This window comes from Enhydra lutris, unplaced genomic scaffold (assembly GCF_002288905.1).
Source record: "Enhydra lutris kenyoni isolate GAN:26980312 unplaced genomic scaffold, ASM228890v2 scaffoldscaffold2, whole genome shotgun sequence".
In the NCBI taxonomy this organism is placed as follows: domain Eukaryota; kingdom Metazoa; phylum Chordata; class Mammalia; order Carnivora; family Mustelidae; genus Enhydra; species Enhydra lutris.
This window is the reverse complement of record NW_019154086.1, coordinates 47,307,397-47,328,854: the sequence shown is the minus strand read 5'-3', so window position 1 is coordinate 47,328,854 and position 21,458 is coordinate 47,307,397. Positions and strand designations below refer to the sequence as shown.

Genomic DNA, 21,458 nt, shown 5'->3' with positions numbered 1-21,458 from the left:
AATTTGTCTCCACTACTAAAGTGATACTACGGGTGCCTGGGTGGCTCAGTGGGTTAAAGCCTCTGCCTTCAGCTCAGGTCATGATCCCAGGGTCCTGGGATCGAGCCCCACATTGGGCTCTCTGCTCAGCAGGGAGCCTGCTTCCTCCTTGTAATCTCTGTCTGTCAAATAAATAAATAAAATCTTTAAAAAATAATAAAATAAAAAAATAAAGTGATACTACTTATATCTGTGTTTTTTTTAATGTATTAGAAGATCTCGGCAGCTTAGCTGGTAGTAACATGAAATATTTTCAGCCTTGTGTAAGCTTTGGGAATTGTTCAGCTTTATCTCTTTGGTGATTCTTTCCTGAGCCTGGGGTAGTTACTTTACATGGATACTCAAGAGAACCATTCTATAAATCTCTCTGGTGTACTCTTTCTATGCAGCTCTCATTTCTCTATATTTTAAATTCTGGCTGCTTTTACATTATCAGACTCTGATCTCTTTCTCCTCAATTCAATATGACCACTGATGTTTCATTTTCCTGTGCTCTAGCCTGGGAAATCTCTCCATTCACTAAGTTAGGAAAATTAGTCTAAATTAAAATACCTAGGTGGCACAGTTGGTTAATTGACCAACTCTTGGTTTCAGCTTAGGTCATGACCTCAGGGTATAAGATTGAGCCCCACATCCAGCTATGCACCAAGCATGGAGTCTTCTTATGATCTCTCTTCCTTCCCCTCTGTCCCTCCTGCTTGTGTTCTCTCTGTATCAAATAAATAAATAATTCTTCAAAATGCCTGCTTAGTAAAGCTGTTTTAATTTCTCAGAAGAAATTAATCAAATTGTGTTTGTCTTTTAATAAGTAGGACAAATAAAGAATAGAGAGTAAGAAAATTTTAATTTTTTGTGAATGAAAATTGTATCTGTTTATATCTACTATGGTATCAAAACCTTAGATATAAAAAGTTAATTTTATGTAACATTTTGCATTAAATACATACTCTCTGTTTAAGAAGAGACATAATTTGGAGCTTAACAATTCTAATTTTATTTTAAAAAGCCTCTAATTACATACCTAACGATCTATAGCTATTAAAGTGTGCCATTTCTTAATGTATTTCCCCATTGCAAAGCAAAAAGATTTTATATGGTTCTACTATAAAAATATAAGGCCAAGTTTAAGAGCAGATTGGGAAATCACTACTTAACTAATAAAATTGATGATAAACTATGACTGCAGTGGTCATGGCTACTATACAAGATTACCCTATCCTATGTAAAGGCATGATATACTTCCTGACATTATACCAATGATGATCTAACCTCCCCAACCCTAAGGCATTACTCTCTAATTATCTTATTTTTATTCAAAGATAAAAATAATAATGATTGCTGTGATGCATTCTAGTTGCATTTTTTTTTTCTCTCAGAGTTGCGTTTGGGAACTGCAATGGGTTGGCTGTGGTGGATTTTATACAGAAGACAGTACTGTTAAGCATGGGGACCATTGACCTATATAAATCAAGTGACCTATACCAACGTCAACCACGGTCTCCTCGAAAAAACAAGCAGTTCATTGCAGGTAGGAGATAAAACAAAATGGTTATGAACTTGATTAGTTCATCTGGATTTTTTTACCTTTAGATTTCTTATCTTTTTTCCTATGATACTGTTCAAATGCATGGCAACATAAATTCAACACAATTTATAATATGTAAGTAAATTTGGGCAGAAATGTAGTGAGAATATTTGAAAGGGTAAAGGAAGTGTTTAAACTTCAATTTGTTGTCAAAGTTAGGAAGCATCTCAAGTTTCTTAGGTTGAATTCCTAAGAAATCAGAGAAAATAAGCTACTAATATAAAAATGTTATGAAAATCAAGTTCTGTAGTTGAAAATTTTTGTTTGCAATGGTTGTATTTAACAGGATAATTTTCTCTGAATATAACTGGACTCTTTAAAAATATAATTTTAAATATTTCACTATTTTTAATTTTTTAAACTCTGTATTTTAGCTGTCACCTTTCCTTGTAGGATGGTGATTTTCTTGGAGGCATTTTCACAAATGCAGTAAACATTATTAATTAACATTTTAAAATGCTGTGAAAGTTAACAGTTTGCTTGACAGGACAAATAAATTTGTTTAACTATAAAAGAAAAACATATAAGGTTAATTAAGATATAAACAAATATTTTCTACATAATGTCAAATTTTGATATGTTAAATTATTCAAAGTTAACTGAAATTTCAATATTTATCCAAATAGTTGACTTTGTAAACAGACAAAATTTTTCATATTTTCTGTCCACTGACATACTATAGTTAATAAAAAATTAGTTGAGCCCAAAGATTTGCCAATGGAAATACATCTATAGTATTATGTGTTTCATTTTATTAGATTTTGTTTTTTTAATCAGTTGATTTTAAAAACTCAGTTGATTATTAAAGCCTTTATTAAATATACTAATGTAAAAAATGTTTTAAACTAGAAACATAACATGATAGTAGCTGTTATTTTCTAAATATCAAATGTGCCAAACTTAACATTGGAATGTTATAATACGTTTCCTTTTTGACTAATGAAAAATTAACTTGACATACTGAAATTCTCCCTTTTTGTTAATTTTTTTTTTTAATAAACATCAAATCTTTCCACATTGCTAAATTTAGACCCTTTTCAGGAGCACAAAATTTCTCCTTCAGAAATTGGAGTCTCTGTTTTTTATTAAGGATCTCAGCTTTTAGCAATATTTTAGGAATGCTAGAAAGTTCAAATTCTATAGGTTCTGCCTCTACTATTTCTGACTTTTGAAAAGAAGGCAGAATAAGAGAAATTGCGCATGCATATACCATAAGATTCCCCCATTGACTGGGAAAGAGAACATTGATTTTTTTAAAGTTTATGGACTCTAGGATAGGAAGATATTAGGGGATAGGAGGCAACATTTGTATGCTGAAAGCAAAAACTGAATTAAAAAAGCTGTGGATCCTATGACACCATCTAAGTTACTTACTGGATATACACAATGGGATGACAAGGTATATATTGTGACAAGTATCATAAAACTATTACTTAATTTAAACTTATTGAGACTTAATTATGATTAGAGCTTAGAATTTTGATGACTTTAAAATCAGGAAAAAAAGATAAAATCATAAACTTTGTTCATATTTAGTGTATAAAATCACTACAATGAGTACTCACTTTATGTTATAAAAATAAAATATAACATCTATTCTTACAGGATATTTGATTAAATAAAATTATTACAACACTCTCATCATTCATCTGTCACCTCTTTCTAACTGATTTATTTTTTAATATCTCTTTTCTAATTTGATTACCTAAACTTGCTGCAATTTCTTCATCTTGGCTGTTCTAGATTCTGGTATGATATCACTTCCTTTCACTTTAGACTATTTTTCTCTCTTTCCTCTGCCTGCTGCTGATGCTGATGTTCTGGCATGTTCCAAAGACAACTTTTGCATGCGTGGCCTGTCTAACCTTTATCCTGATTTAACGAAACGGATCCGTACTTCTTATCAGAGTAAGTTCTATAAAGGTTAGGCAAATAGCTTTTTAAGTCTTAATGCCTGGTTAAACCCATACATCTGTGCTTAGTAATGTGTTTTTAAAAACACATTCAGCATGCATGCAAATTTTTGTTTTGTTATGGAAGTGCAACCTGATAATTTTAACAAGTATGTAAATACTTCAAATAGCTAATGTTATATATCCATTTATTCACACCCATTACTCCAGTGTTTATTTCAAACCATGCAGACCACATTCTCTTAGTTCAAGAGTCCCTGTCTTTTGTTTTGAGGAGGAAGAGCCATGGTGTCCTTATAAGCAGTAAGCTTGACATTCCAGTATCAATAACAATTGATTGCTTTCTTGTTTTGGAAACCTTGTGCCTCTGGCCATTTTATAAAAGTGTTCTAACAAGGGCCACAATGTTTTCTTTTTCTAAGGAATTAGATTTCTTAGAATTAGCTAAGTATTCCAAATTTTGATGCTTTTTATTAAAATATATTACACAAACACACATTTCTATAGTGACTTTAGGTACCAAACACTGGGAAGTTGGGGAATTAAAGTCACAAACTAAAAAGTCAATAGTATTAACATTTATCATGGTAGAAAATGCAAATTTGAAGATGGTGAAGTAAGCAATTCTATAAATTAGTGCGGAAAGAATGGAGAATGAAGGTATGACTGTAGGTGCAGATAATACTAATGATATTAGGGGCGAACATTCATTGATGAGAAGGCATTTACAATATACTGATCAATGTTATGTTTTAAAAAACTTAATATATACGATGCTTAATATATACGATGGCTTCATATTTGTACAAAATATATATATGTGTACACACATACACACACATATACATATTATTGTATCTTGAATTTCTTCAGACTTCACCTCACCAGTTTGTAGATGATTAATGGGATCACATCACTTATAATAACCTAAAACATTATCTTCCTGTAGCTAAAGATACTCAATCCCTGTGAAATCCTTAACATATTTCTGGGAATGCCCATAGGGTGCCTTATTTTTCATTATCGGTATCCTCTAATTTTCTACTCTAGCAGAAAACCCCCTTTCGGGATGCTTTTCACTGTCTTTGCTCCTTTGGATTTGTGATAGAACACTGATATCTATGTTGACTTCTGCTTCTTCTAAAACAGAACCTGTTAGGTATTATAATATTTTTTGACACCTGAAAATTACATGAAATTTCAGTTTCCATAAATAAAACTTTATTGGAGCCACACCGATATTTTACATACTACCTATGGCTACATCCTCACTACATCCTCACTACAATGGCAGAGTTGAACAGAAATCATATGACCCATGATACTCAAAATTCTTACTAATTTCTCTTTACATAAAAAATTAGTTGACTTCTACACTAATTCTATTCTTTCAAACCCATTTCCCGCCACATAAAAAGTTTCAGCCAAAACTTTTCCTGTACGGATTCTCCAGGTGGTTTAACATGCATCCTCGAGCTTCTGAATCCCAGTTTAGCCTTCTCAAGGTTAGATGCCCCAACATTGTGTGTGTATGTGTGTGTGTGTGTGTGTGTGTGTGTGTTTGAGATAGAGAGAGAGAGAGAATCCATCTATACAAATAGAAAAATTTCCAAACATGAGATTGTGGATTTTACAAAGTTCTTCTTTTAAATTTTATGTATTTTCTGATATTTCTGTAATAAACATGTAATGTTTTTATAGTAAGAAGAGAAATTGTATACTTAGGACAAGAAGCAGGAGCAGGCTTTTAATCAGAATTCTACAGTATCAACCATGATATAAAGGTTAAAGAAATTCTGAGACAGGCTCACTTACTTCTAACACTTCAATAATCTTATACTGCCTTCGGATTTAAAAAGCTAAGTTTTTAAACATTCAGGGTACTCTAAAATATAATTCCTATCTACATTTTCAAATGAATTTCCTACTACTCTTCCATAAAAACACTCCCCTTAAGCCAAATATATATATCTTGCTACTCTTATAATTTATTCATATCATCATCTCCTCTCTAGAAATGCCCTGCTCAAATTTTACTTCCTATTGTAAACATTTCCTGCTGCCATCAGAGCCCTGCTGTGCCAGTTCCTTTATTTAAATTCCTATAATGTATAAGCTTGTATGTGGAAGTATGTGAACCAGTTAGAGCTTAGCATAAATTCATTTGTATGTTTAGTTATTATTATGCATATGCTCTACCTTTCCAAATGCATGGCAAGAACCTGAAGAGTAGATCTCAAATTCTTTATACCCTCTACACCTGGCACAAATATGTGCTCAGTAACTAAATTATGGTTAGGACAGGGCACTTAGCTGGCTCTTTTTGCTCATATGAATAGCCAGAGGATTTTTCAGATTTGACAAGTGAGAGCAGAAATAGCTTCTGTAGTTACTGGGTTCACTGGAATTCTGCAAAACAGATCATAATTTCTTCTAAGCAAAGATCTGAAGTGTTAAGACAGAAGTAAAATCAAGTTCTTAGAAGACCATTAAAAGATCCTCTATGTCTCTACCAGTGAGCTCCCTAGGAGTTCAGACAAGCCATGAGATTTGAAATCAAATTTCTTTTAAGTCTTCTCTTGATAACCAGTATCCTATATTTTGATAAGGGACTGATAAATGACTTAATGGTATATCTTAGAATATGTCTTAAAAATTAATTTTATGAAAATTTTCTTTTATTTAATCTTATAACCTGATTACATCTTTATAGTTCCTTTTTGTTATAATAGAGACTATTTGGCCAATTTCATGAATTGTTTCCTAATTTTCAGGAAAGCATATCTGCATTGTCCCTATTTGGGGAAACTTAACCCACTTCCTTTGAGTGTCTATTCTATTCTAGGGTTGTGCTCAGCAATTTAACTCAGTGTTATATTATTTAATGGTCATTGTAACCCTTTAAGGCATAGAGATATCTGTAGATTCCTCTACCAATGACAAAAATGAAGTCAAAAGATATTAATTTCCCAAAGTTACAATTAGTGGGAACTAACTTACACCTATCTAATGCAAAACAGACTTCATATGCTTTCCTTTGTATTATTCAGTGTCTCTAAGTATCTGAAAGTTTCAGGGTCATTGGAAATTAATTGCATTATACTATAATCAGGAACCACTTTTTTTCCAGTTTTTATCCACAATCAATAAAATAATATATTCAAAAATGAAACAATTCAAAATTATTTCTCAAAATTGAGGAGACTGAACAAGGTGATCTCTGAAATCCGGCTTTTATATTTTGTTATAACAGTTTTGCTCTCAAAGTGATCCACATTCTATTTTGAATTTTATACTTTTAATTTCTGGAGAAACACCTCAATTTCAGTCTTGTCCTGGGCTCTTTCACTGATCATTTTGTATTGTAGTTTAGGTTCCAAGTAACTCCCCCCACCAAAACCTTATTCCATCTGCAAATCTTTCACATCATAGAATAATAAAACTCTATGGCTCAAAGGAAGCCTCTGTATTTGACAGACTATGATTGTGAAGCCAGTGAAATGATTTGGAAAGAGCAACGGGCATAGGGTCAGAAGGTTTATACCAAGTTCTACTTTTTCTAATAAACTACTCATTACATCTAAAATCTCTGGCAAGTCACTTAACTTCTCTGAGTTTCTTTTTTCTCCTATATAAAGTAAAAATTCATAGTCCCTACCTTCCTTAGAGACTTATGGAATTTTTCTTGGTTAATGTTTTTAGAAACATTTTTGTAAATAATAAGATATTATTTTACTATAAAAAGACAAAACGAAGCCACAAAGAGATTACATAACTTTTCTAGAATCACAACCAGTCTATGGTAAGACTCATACCCAGTCAACTGTCTCATAGTCTAGTGTTTTTTCCTACTTGTGAAAATGACAGAAATTTTGCTAGTTAGAGAATAGTAGTATCCTGTTTGAACAAAAAGGAGTTTTTAAAAGTGGGCTTATTGTAGAATATTGCCAGACAAAATTGCTTGCACATCAATTCCTAGTTATGTAATGGGAAACTCTTTAGAAAATCTCAAATCTTTCTATAGATATTTTCCTGCTTTCACTGCATGGTTTTTTTCCAGAGTGTAGGAAATGGTAATAGATGCTGGAAACACAAATAGAAGCATAAATAAAAATTTAAAGAAAAGGGGCGCCTGGGTGGCTCAGTGGGTTAAAGCTTCTGCCTTTGGCTCAGGTCATGATCCCAGGGTCCTGGGATCGAGCCCCACATTGGGCTCTCTGCTCAGCGGGGAGCCTGTTTCCCCCTCCCTCTCTCTCTGCCTGCCTCTCTGCCTACTTGTGATCTCTGTCTGTCAAATAAATAAATAAAATCTTAAAAAAAAAGCAAAAAAAAAATTAAAGAAAAGAATAAGAAAGAACTAGCAAAAAGAGGCAAATAAATATAAAAAAAAAAAAAAGAATTGGAAAACATCAAAAATGGAGGAGTAAAACGAAGAATAAGAAAAGAAGGAATGCCCCAAGGAACAAAAATGAACAAAAATTATGGTAAGTAATAAATGGGAAAAGCTCATTCATTCAAAAATATATTAAGCATCTTCTGTGTCATACATTTTTCTAGGCACTAGATATATAGTGATGAGTGAAATAATTATGTTCTCTTTCCTCAATTTATACTAGAAAACATATAAAGAATCCATAGATGTATTGTTACAGTTGAAAAAAAGATATCAATGCTGTCAAGGAGAAAAATGAGATAAGGGAGAAAAGGTGAACCTATTTTTGAGAGTGTTATGACAGAAAGGCCTATCTGAGAGGAAACATTAAGTGAAGCTTTGTGGGAATAAGAAGAAAATAGACAATGTTTTAGACTTACTCTTCAGAGAGAAGAAAACAGAAAAACAGGCCCACTTAACCTCTAGCCTGAAATAAACAAAACAGACATAATAAATGAAACTATGTTTTTTTAAGACACAGAACATCAGGCAATGAAATACAGTAACCTCTAACAAATGGGAAATTTAAAAAGTGAACCCTAAAACCACATGCTTACTGCCCCAAGAATTTCTAGACTGCAGCAAAGGAGGAGGGGAAACCTAGGAGGAAATCTGTTGACTCCTGGAGTTGAAGAGATAGAGATGAGAAACCAGGGAAATGAAAGCAGCTAGAGTTTACAAAGAGGAATCCAGAAACCTACAGAGTTTCCTCCTCAACAAAGTACTGATCAGCACATAATTATGATGAACTAACCAGGGAAAGAGCCATCCGAAGGATTAAAGGAAACGGTGCCCAGCACCCTAAGGAAATAGTGCATATTCCTTACAGCCAGACTAGGAAAAACTTCACATCCATGTCTGGCTAACATTGTACTGGAAATTCTAGCCAGTGTACCCAGACAAGGAAAAAAGTTATCTAGATTGGAAAAGAAGTTAAATCATCTTTTTTCATAGATGACATTATCATCTATAAAGAAAATTTAAAGAAATCTACAGAAAACTTCTAATATTAATAAATGAGGGGCACCTGGGTGGCTCAGTGGGTTAAAGCCACTGCCTTCGGCTCAGGTCATGATCTCAGGGTCCTGGGATCGAGCCCCGCATCGGGCTCTCTGCTCAGCAGGGAGCCTGCTTCCTCCTCTCTCTCTGCCTGCCTCTCTGCCTACTTGTGTTCTCTGTCAAATAAATAAATAAAATCTTAAAAAATAAAAAATAAAAAAATAAAATAAAATTAAATTAATAAATGAGTTTAACAAAGTGCAGGATATATGGTCAATGTACAAAAATCATTTTATTTCTACATACCCACAACAACAACCTGAAATTGAAATTTGAAAATATCATTTATAATGGCATCAAATATATGAAACACTTAGCTGTAGTAAGACAACAGATATCAAAGACCTATACACTGAAAACCAGAGAACATTGCTGAGAGAAGTGAAAGAATACCCCTCCAAAATGAAGAATTACACCATGTTAATGTTTCAGAAGACTCAATATTAAGATGTCACTTCTCTCCAAATTGATCTGTAATTCAATACAATTCCAATAAATATCGAGGAGACCTTTTTTTTTTTTTTAAGATTTTATCCATTTATTTGATAGAGGGGGAAAGAGCACAAGCAGGGGGAGCTGCAGCAGAGGAAGAAGCAGGCTCCCTGCCAAGCAAGGAGCCAAATGCAGGACTCAATCCCAAGACCCTGGGATCGTGACCTTTGCCAAAGGCAGACATCCAACCACCTGAGCCACCCAGGCGCCAGGGAGGCTTTTAATAGAAATTGACAAACTGATTCTAAAGTCCATACAGAAAGGTAAAAGATTTGGAGCCAAAACAGCTTCTGAAAAGGAACAATGTTGGAAGACCAATTCTACCTTGTTTCAAGACTTAAAAAATAAAATAAAATTGGCGTTAATGAATAGTTTAATGTTGGTCCAAACACAAATAGATCAATGAAACTTAATAGAGACTTCAGAAATACACCCACACATATATGAACAGCTGATTTTTGACAGAGATGCAAAGGCAAGTAAGTAGAGAAATGAGAATCTTTCCTACAAGTGGTATTTAAACAACTGGATATCCTTGTGTAAAAAATCAATTTTGATCAATACTTTGTGGTAAATTTTTTAATTAACTTATAAATAGATCATGAGCCTTAATATAAAATCTAAAATTATAAAATAAAATTAAAAACTAAGAATAAAATCTAAAATTATAAATTTATAAAAAAGGAGATTTTTGTGACACTGGGTTACACAAAAGGTTTTTAAATAACATACCAATAACATACTTCATACAAGAACATATGACTACATTGGACTTCTTTAAAAGTAAAAATTTCTACTCTTCAAATGACACTGTTATGAGAATGAAAAGTTACGCCACAGACCAGGAGAGAATATTTGCAATGCATACATCTTATAAGGGATTTGTATCTGAAATATACTTTTAAAGTTCTAAAAACTCAATGATAAAGCAAACAACCCAATAAAAAATGGGCAAAAAAATTGAATAAACAGTTCACAAAAGAAGATACACTAATAATAAGTAAGCATACGAACAGTGAAGGAAACAACAAAACTAAAAGAAAACCTTCAGAATGGGAGAAGATATTCACAAATGACATCTATGATAAAGGGTTAATATCCAAAAATCGATAAAGAACTTATAAAATTCAACACCCAAAAGCAAATAATCTAGTTAAAAAATGGACAGAAGACATGAATAGACATTTTTCCAAAAGAGACATCCAGATGGTTAACAGACACATGAAAAGATACTCAACATCACTCATCATCAGGGAAATACAAGTCAAAACTAAACTCTAAAGAGATACCACCTCACACCTGTCAAAATGACTAAAATTAACACAGGAAACAACAAGTGTTGGCAAGAATATAGAGAAAAGGGAAGCTTCTTACACTGCTTACGGGAATATAAACTGATACAGCCACTGTGGAAAACAGTATGGAGGTTCCTCAAAAAGTTAAAAATAGAATAGAAATAAAACAGAAATAGAAATAAAAATAGAATAGAAAAAATAAAAATAGAACTACCCTATGGTCTAGCAATTACTAGGTCCAGCATTACTAGGGATTTGCCCAAAGGACACAAAAATACTGATTCAAAGGGATACATGCACCTCAATGTTTATAACATCAACAATAGCCAAATTATGGAAAGAGCCCAAATGTCTATCAACTGATGAATGGATAAAGATGCGGTATATATGTACAATGGACTATTACTCAGCCATCAAAAAGAATGAAATCTTGCATTTGCAATGATGTGGATGGAGCTAGAGTGTATTATGTTAAGGGGGAAATAGGTCAGAGAAAAACAAATGCCATATGATTTCACTCATATGTGGAATTTAAGAAACAAAACAGATGAACATAGGGGATTTAAAAAAAAAAAAAGAATAAAACCATAAAACAGACTCCTAACTATGGAAAACAAACTGAGAGTTACTGGAGGGGGAGCTTGGGAGGGAAGATGGCTTAAATGGGTGATGGGTCAAGGAGGGCACTTGTGATGAACACTGAGTGTTGTATGTAAGTGATGAATCACTAAATTCTATACCTGAAACTAATATTATACTGTATGTTAACTAACTGGAATTTTAAAAAACTTGAAAAATAAAGGGAAACATTTAGAAAATCAAATCTAACTAAATGTCAAAAATGACTGAACAGGGAATATTTGGGAAATGTAATGATGGACCTTTGTTATAATTCAATCAACAAATTAAAGAAGTAAACACTAAAAATAAGCATATGAAAAGATACTCAACATTCATCATTAGGAAAATCAAATTAAAACTACAATGAGATTAGGAAAATCAAATTAAAACTACAATGAGATATCATTATACATCTGTTAGAGGGGCTAAAATTTAAAAAGATTGATCATACCAGGTATTGGCAAAAAGTGGAAGAAACAGAGCTCTCCCATTCTACCTTAGTTGGCAGGTTCTTCAAGATTTAAACATACATTTATAATATGAGGTGATCATTTTATATTTATTTACCCCAGGAAAGCTTATGCCAATACAAAGACATTCATAGCAACCAAACACTGAAACATTCGTAGTAGTCAAAAATAACTAAAATCTCCACATTAGGTAAATAGATAAACAAATTTTTTATATCCATTCAGCTGTTTCCTAAGCAATGAAAAGGAAAGTATTATTTCCTTTTTTTAAATGTTTCAAGTTTTATTTAAATTTTAGTTAGCGGAGGTGCCTGGGTGGCTCAGTAGGTTAAGCCTCTGCCTTCGGCTCAAGTCATGGTCTCGGGGTCCTGGGATCAAGCCCCGCATTGGGCCCTCTGCTCAGCAGGGAGCCTGCCTCCTCTCTGTCTCTGCCTGCCTCTCTGCCTACTTGTGATCTCTGTATGTCAAATAAATAAATGAAATCTTAAAAAAAAATTTAGTTAGCATATAGTGTAAAATTAGTTTCAGGAGTAGAATTTGAGATCAATTATATAACACCCAATGCTCATCACAAGTGCCCTCCTTAATGCCCATCACCCAATTACCCCATTCTCCCCCTTCCACATCTCCCCAGCAACCCTCAGTTTGTTCTTTATAGTCTCTTATGGTATGCCTTCTTTTTTTTCCCCCTACGAGTGTGCTCTTGAGAAGTATTGTACCATGGATGAATCTCAGAATAATTACACTGAGTTAAAGAACCCAGGCAAAAAAGGGTGCATATTGTATGGTCATTAATATAAAATTCTAGGAAATGAAAACTAATGTATAGTGACAGAGAGCAGATCAGTGGTTGCCTGGGGATGGAAAGGGGCACTTACGGGAAGGGCTGGAAGGAAGGTTACAAAAAGACACAAACTCTTGGGCATGAGGGATATATTTATTATCTTGATTGTGGAGATGGTTTCACAGGTATATGTGTATGTCAAAATTTATCAAATCATATACTTTATAAACATATAAATTAAACCTCAATAAAGCTTTCTTCAAAAAAGAATTAGCCACATAACCAGCAGGGAGCAGTATATTCCAAGCAGTTAACACCCTATAAGAAGGCTCTAAGGTGGTAAAGACCTATCTTCTAGAAATAGAAGGCCAAGGAATCTAGGAGTGTAGTAGAAAGCTGTTGAGAAAAAAAAAAAATGAGTTAAGATTTTAATGACTATATGAGCGGGGACATGATTATACATGTTTCTGAGTCAATTATAAGAAATTCCATTTTATTTTAAGCAGAGGAATGATATGTTTTATGTCTTAAAAATATCATTCACATTGCTGCGTGAAGAAATTATTGTGGGACAAAAAGAAAAAAGAAAAAAAAGCTAGCATACCATTTAGGAGGCCAGTGTTATATTCCAGGCAAGAAAAGAAAGTGGCTTTAACTAGGGTTTTAGCAATGTTATTGTAGAAAAAGGATAGGTCCAAAAATCATTAGAACTTACAGAGCTACTAATTATAATTCAATGTGGAAGATCAGAGAATGGAATCAAAGATTCTTCCAAGATTTGGGCTTGAACTAATTGACACAGATTGTGTCACGATACAAAGATGAAGCTAGGGTTAGGGTTGAGCATGGTAATAAGGAAGAATATTTCAGTTTTAGATATGTTAAATTATGGTATGTCTGTCATTTGTCCAAGTGAAGATGTCAAGTGGACAAGTAAACAAATCTGAATATCGGTGCTATAATTTGAGTCTTCAGCATACAGATAGTGTCTAATGACATGGGAATAAATGAAATTACCTAGGTAGGGGAGAGAAGAAGAAGAGTGGGAGGGAAGAGGAGGATTATGGATAGAGACATCAGGAATTTCAACATTTAAATTTCAAAGGAAGAGAAGCAGCTGGCACAGAGGACTTGCCAGAGAGAAGAGAAAAAAATGGGGAGACTCTTGTAGAACCCAAAATAAAGGGGAGTGTTTCAGGAAATGGTTAGCCATGTTAAATGCTGCAGACAGGAAAAATAGGATAAGTTTAGAAGAATGACTAGTGGGTTTTGCTCTGTGACTCTTTAAAAAGTAGTTAGGGAAAAGTATTGGGATAGAAACCAAAATTATATTAGAAGAATGGCAAGTGAGGAAACAGAACAAGTAGATAACTTTTTTAAGATGTCTTATGAAGGGGTGGAGAAAAATAGGTGAGTACCTGGACTGGAATAAAGGGTTAAGAGGAAGAAATATTTGTGCTTTCATTTTAGATAAAGAGCATATTTTTAAAGTTAAGGTGAATACAGAATGATACCTAGAGAAAGAGAGATTGATGATAAGGGAGAGAAGGGATTCCTAAGGAGCAAAATCCTTAAGAAAGTGATAGGGGATGGGAATCAGAACATATGTACAAAGATTAGTTAATAGGAGGCTTTCGTTATTGTAATAGGTACATAAAAGAAAAGGAAAGATCTATAGAATGGGGGATAAATTAAAAAACGTGTGATTCGTTAAACAAGTGGCTCTCATATCTCTGATTTACAGATCTATATTTTAGTAAGTTTCCTTTCTTTTTGAAATCAGTTTTACAGTGTAAATTTTTTTAACCTCAAAACTTTGTGCCAGAAAGCAACTTTATTGAACTGTAGTAGATAAAATATAAGGTTTCTTCTTTTAAACAAAATGAACAAAGAAAAAAAAGTAGGGGAGTTATTACTTAGTAATATATGTGAGTTTTCTAGAATTTAGTTAGTCATCTCAGTGTGAGTCAAACAAGTAAAACTAGAATTTAGTTAGTAATCTCAGTGTGAGTCAAACAAGTAAAACAAACTAATATAATTAAACAGTAGTGGTGCTCAACCAGGAATGATTTTTGTCCCTGACAGGAATATTTGTCAATGTGGGGAGATATTTATGGCCTTCACAATTAGGGGAGGGGTACTCTACTGACATCTAATAAGTAGAATGCCAGTAAACATCCTACAATATACTATTCTATAACAAAAAAAATTATCTCACAGAAATGTCAATCATACTGGAAAATATTCATACCAGAACATTTATTTGGTAAATCATAATTTGGTTAGAAAATCCCCCAAAGTGTATACTAGTTATATGCATAGAGACACTTGCATACTGGGTACTAGTCCCCTAAAAAATACTGATATTTTATTTAACTTTCACAAGCTGTTACTTCAAATACTATCTTAATCATATTATACACTAAGATACATTAAAGGTATACAGGAGACCCTTAAACAGTGTAAGGTTAGAAGTTGGTGCTTGTGCAGTCAAAACTCTGTGTTTAACTTTTGACTCCCCAGGAACTTAACTACTAATAGCCTACTATTGACCAAAAGCCTTTCCAACCATATTTTGCATGTTATATGTATTATATACTGTATTCTTACAATAAAGTCCACTAAATATTATTAAGCAAATGAGGAAAGGAGAATACATTTGTAGCATTATACTGTATATATTGAAAAAATTCATGTGAAAGTAGAGCCATACAGTTTAAACCCTTGTTACACAAGGGTCAATTCTATACTCTTAGAAATTTTAAATAAAAGTTGATATAATTCACTATAACCAAAAGAGTTTTGTCCTCTGATATTCAGTGATTTCCCACAAAATTTCTGTATCTGTTCTCAACCAGGATTTATTATATATTTTCTAATGAATCACTGTATAAATCTTCCAAGTTTAGTCAATTTGTTTTACTATATGTACATATCAGACATAACTTTCTCCACCTTATCTTTGGGAAATCTCTTTGAGAAATCTCACTATAATCTTGGGAAAAGCACATTTGGCGTGTACTCTGAGCATTTCATTGGATACCTACTAGTATCAGTAATGGATTAATCAATCTCACTAGTTTTAACCCTTTTGGTCTTCCATATCTTCAATCCAGCTTTCACAGTATTTCCAAGATATAAAATAAAAGTGAGGGATCCAGATAGGATGTTGAAAGACATGAAAATTCACTTTCATGGGAACAACAATGATGACTTTTATAATGATGATGAATTTTATGATGATAAAATTAAAAACATAATTTTCTATGGATATATTAAAAAGTGGTGGATTCAAGAAAGTCTTGATTGAATGAATTCCAGAGTGAAAAGAACCACTTGTAGATAAGCAGAAAGCTGTAGGTACTTCCATACCTGGGACAAGTGACTGGGCACAGATGCAGAAAAAAGTGGCCCTTCTATAGATGGATGGACTGCAAAGAATAGGAAAAGCTAGAGTTTACATTTAGTAAAAATATTTTAAAATAAAGGTAAATAGGGGCTCCTGGGTTGCTCATGCGTTGTCTCCCTTCAGCTCAAGTCATGATCCCAGAGTCCTGGGATCAAGCCCCTCATTGGGTTTCCTGCTCAGCAGAAAGCCTCCTTCTCCCTCTCCCACTCCCTCTCCCATTCCCTCTTCCACTCCCCCTGCTTGTATTCCCTCTCTCACTGTCTCTCTCTCTCTCTCTCTGTCAAATAAATAAATAAATAAAGTCATTAAAAAAAAAAACCTAAAAAATAAAGGTAAGTAAATTTGTTGTTGGCAGATCTGTACAATAAGATACAGTAAAGGAGGTTTTTAAGCTGAAGGAAATAATACCAGACAGACATTTAGATATATAGTAAGAATGAAAAACATTGTGAAGAATAACTATGTGGGTAAATATAAAAGATTATTTTGTCTTTTCTTAAAATCCCTGAGTTCATTTAATTTTTGAATTAAAAACTAATTGTATTATGGGGTTTACAACACGTAGAAGAAAAATATATGACAACAGTAACAAAGGATGGGAAAGACATAATGTTATAAGTTTCTTTCATTATAAGAGAAATGGTACAATAATTAAAAGTAGATTGTGAGAATTATAGATGCATATCATAATCCCTAGAACTAATTTAAAAATAAATAAATAAAACTGAGGTGTAGTTAAGTAGCCAAAGAGAAGATAAAATAGAATATTTTAAAATATATTTGTTTTTCTCAAAGGACGGAAAAGAGAAATAGTGGAAAAAAGAACAGAAAGGCAAACTGAAAAAAAATGATAGATGTAAACCTAACTATATCAATGATTATATTATGCTAAATGTAAATGGAGCAAACACCAATGTAAATGGAGCAAAGCCCCCCACAAAAAGGCAGAACTTGTGAAATAATATATATTTAAAAAAAGGACCCAACTATATGTTGTTTATAAGAGCTGCATGTTTTGAAAGTAAAAGAAGGGAAAAATAATTTTATCAAAACCCTAACCTCAAGAAAGCTGATGTAACTATAAGATAAAGTAGACTTCAAAGCAAGGAGATAGGCAGTTCTAAATTATAAAAGAATCACTTTATCGGAAAGGTATAAAAATCCTATGCAAGTACAGACCTAATAAGAGATATTCAAAATATAGAAAGCAAAAAAGGAAATGAAGGAAAGAAACAGACAAACCTACAATCATAGCTGGGAATTCATCATTTCTCCTCAGTAACTGATTAAATAAATAGACAGAAATTGTTGTGTATAAAACTGTTAAGCAACTCTCTTCACCAAATTGACCTAACTGAAGTCAATAGATGCCTACACCAATCAAAGGAAAATATGCCTTTTTTAAAAGTAGACAGGGAATATTCACATGTATAATGGATTCTAAAGGACTGAAATCAAGCAGAATATGTTCTCTGGTCATAAAAAAAAAATAAGTTAGAAATTATTAACAGAAATATGTCTTAAAATCCCCAAATATTTGGAAACTAGGAATCTCATGACTTAAAAAACAAATCACAGGGAAACTTTAAAGATTTTTTTTTAAAGATTTCATTTATTTTTTTGAGAGAGAGTAAGCGAGAGAGAAATAGAGCACAAGCAGGGGAGAGGGAGAAGCAGACAACCCACCAAGCAACAGGTGCCTCAGTTTTAAAATATTTTTTTTTAAGATTTTATTTATTTATTTGACAGAGGGAGATTGCAAGTAGGCAGAGAGGCTGGCAGAGAGAGGGAGGAAGGGGAAGCAGGCTCCCTGCTGAGCAGAGAGCCCGATGTGGGGCTCAATCCCAGGACCCTGGGATCCTGACCTGAGCCGAAGGCCAAGGCTTTAACCCACTGAGCCACCCAGGCACCCCAGTTTTAAAGTATTTTTGAACTGAAAGTATAAACACAAAATACCAAAATTTGTAAGATGTTGCTTAAATAGTATTTAAGGGAAAATTTGGAACATAAGTGCATATATTAGAAAAGAAATTATATCAAATCAATAATCGAAACTTTGTTGAAACACTAAAAAAGAGCAGTGTAACACAAAGTAAACAGAAGGAAGGGAATAAAGACAAAAGTGAATGAAATAGAGGGCAAACAATAGAGGAGATCAACAAAAACACAAGATCTTAATCTTTAATCAATATCACAACTTCAAAGAAACTACTAAGATCTATGAAACCCTAGTAAGACTGATCAAGAAGAAAAAAAGTAAATAACAAATGAAAAAGAGGGCATTACTACGAATTTTCTATAAACATTAAAAATAATAAAGACTAGGAACAACTATATGTCTATAAATGGACAGAATAGGTAAAATTAAGAGACTTCTTAAAGGAAAAAATTATAAAAACTGACACCAAACACACTGGAAAATATAAATAGCTTCCTATCTTTTAAAAAAATTTGAATTCAAAATTAAATACCCATGGGTGCCTAGGTGGCTCACTCAGTTAAACATCTGCCTTTGGCTTGGTTCTTGATCCCACAATCCTGGGATCCAGCCCCCAGATGGGTTCCCTGCTCAACAGGGGCCTGCTTCTCCCTCTGCTTTCTCTCTGTATCTCTCTTAAATAAATAAATAAATAAATAAATAAATAAATAAAATATTTTTTAAAAAATTACCCACAACAAGAAAACTGCAGTCTTCAAATAACTTCACTAATTAATTCTATCAAACATTTAAGGAGGAAATAACACTAATCTTATGCAAACAGCTTTAGGGAATAGAAAAAAGAAAAAAAGGAAATCTTTCCAACTGCTTATCTGAAGCCAGCACAATGTAAAAACTAAAACTTGACAAACCAAAGGAAAAGTATAGGCCCATCTCACTTATGAGCATAGATGCAAAAATCAAATATGAAATATTAGCAAATGGAAGACAAACATACATAAGAAAGATTGCCAATGTAGATTTATCCAAGGAATATAAGTTTAATATTTGAAAACCAATCAATGCAGAACACCTGATTAACAAAATAGAGGAGAAAATTGTATCACCTCAATACATGCAAAAAAAAATTGTTATCAGTTGACACTTCTTTAAAATAATCACTGGAAAACAAGGAATAGAATAGTTCTACAAATGAATAAAGACCATCAATGAAAATCCTACAAATAACATCATTCTTAATTGTGGAATATTGGATGTTTTCCACTAAAATTGGTAACAACACAATGATGTCCACTCTCATTCCCTTTGTTCAACATTGTCTTTGATGACCTAGTGCAAAAGCAAGATAAAAAATAATATGTTTAAGGTTTACAAAGAAAATATTTAACTTTATTGGCCAATGATATTATCGTATATTGAAGAAATCCAAAGGCATCTACAAAAAGCTATAAAAAATGTATGTGAATTTAGCAACACTGAAGAGTACACAGTATACAAAGTCAATTATCTTTCTATATAATAAAAGGAAACAATTAAGAAGTGTATTTATTTTTTAAAATACCAGGTATAGGATAGACTTCCAAATGGCATCTTGAGGAACACCATGGACATATTCTCCAGAGAAAACATAAAACCAGTGAAAACTATTTTTTTAACAAAATAATTACTTGAAATCTCTGGAAATTGTCTTAAGAGGAGATAGAAAAGAAAGAAACATTTATTCAAAAAAATCTGACACTTGGCAAAAAGTGACTCTTTGACACTGAGCCACAACTTGCTTTGTACCTCTCCTGCCCTCAGGTTGCCAGCATTTCTCATCCCCTCCAACTGCAAGTTGAAAAGGACAAATTCCTGGTGAGTGTGGCCAAAATGTCAAAGGCTCCCCTCCCCTGTCAATGCCCCAGTCATAGGACAAAATGTCCACCTCAACCATAGCAAGCCAAAATGCTGAGTCCCTGACTGCTCTCACTCAGCTTGCTCAGAGAATAAATGTTTCATGCCAGAAAAGTAAATCTGGGAAGGCCAGAGTTACCATACCTGCCCAGAATCCAGACTTGTGGCTCAGAGGTTTTGCCCAGAGGAAAAGGCAGTCTATAAGACAGAGAACTCTGAAGCTCTCCCCAAAGAAACTAGCTTTATTGAAAAACAATTTGGGGAAGTTCAAGCCTAAGGATGCTTCAAAACCAATAACGTATTTGGTGGAAATCAAATAAGACGCTGGTAGCACTTCTTAATTAAGAGTAACCAGCTAGACCATAGGTGAGCTGCTCACCCATGAGAACAAAGAGACAACTAATACCCCTCCTGAGATATGAACAAACCTTGAAGACTGGCTTCATATATGGCCTCTGCCTAAATTGGATTAGAATATTGAGTAATATATATATCCTGGGGCATTGTCAAAAACAAACATTCACCTGGCTGTGACTGTGATATTTGATAGCTGGATTTGGTATCAACAGAGAGACCAGGGAAAGAGATAAGGAGACCACTTTTAAAACTATTGCTATCCCAGGGTGACTGTATACACACTGAAGTTTACGCCCTCTGATAAGCAACATCAAAGTCTTCACAATGAAGGGAAATAAACTTCACTAAAATAGTCTAGCCCAGTCATTAAACAAGCAAACAAACAAACAAAAAAACCTAGGGGGACGGGGGGGGGCATCAGTAATCAATATCCAGAATTACTGTACTGTAAAATGTCTAGTTATCAACAAAATATTATAAGACATGCAATGAAACAGGAAAGTGTGACTCATTTACCAGAAAAACAAGACAACAGAAATTGCCTCTAAGAGGGCCCAGATGTTGGATTTAATCTCATAGCAGCCATGAAAAAAAATTTATTTTATTTTATTTATTTATTTGAGAGAGAGAGAGAGACAGTGAAAGAGAACATGAGCGAGGAGAAGGTCAGAGGGAGAAACAGACTCCCCGTGGAGCTGGGAGCCTGATGCGGGACTCGATCCCGGGACTCCAGGATCATGACCTGAGCTGAAGGCAGTCGCTTAACCAACTGAGCCACCCAGGCACCCAGCCATGAAAAATTTTTAAGGAGCCAAAGACACCATGCTTAAAGAAGGGAAACTATGATGATAATGTCTCATCAAATAGAGAATATCAACAAAGAGACCAAAGTTAGAAAAAGAAGCAAACAGAACTATCTTACACCATTCACAAGAATTAACTCAAAGTGGATTTAAGAGTGGAACATAAGATACAAAAACATAAAAATACTAGAACAAAATGTAGCCAGTACATTCCTTGACTCGGTGTTGGCAATAATTTTTTGGATTTGACACTAAAAGCAAAGGCAACAAAAACAAAAGTAAGTAGGACAGTATCAAACTAAAAACTTCTGCAGACCAAAGGAAAACATAAACAAAATGAAAAGGCAATCCATTAAATGGGAGAAAA

General features: G+C 33.5%; 1 protein-coding gene across 1 annotated transcript in view; it reads left to right on the top strand.

The window, feature by feature from the left end:
* Positions 1–21,458, top strand: part of LOC111150096 (syntaxin binding protein 5 like) — a 416,035-nt gene that overhangs the window by 308,999 nt on the left and 85,578 nt on the right. The window contains exons 19-20 of the mRNA XM_022507443.1: positions 1,416–1,567; positions 3,461–3,532. Coding sequence (XP_022363151.1) covers positions 1,416–1,567; positions 3,461–3,532 — 224 coding nt within the window. The remainder of the gene's footprint in view (positions 1–1,415; positions 1,568–3,460; positions 3,533–21,458) is intronic.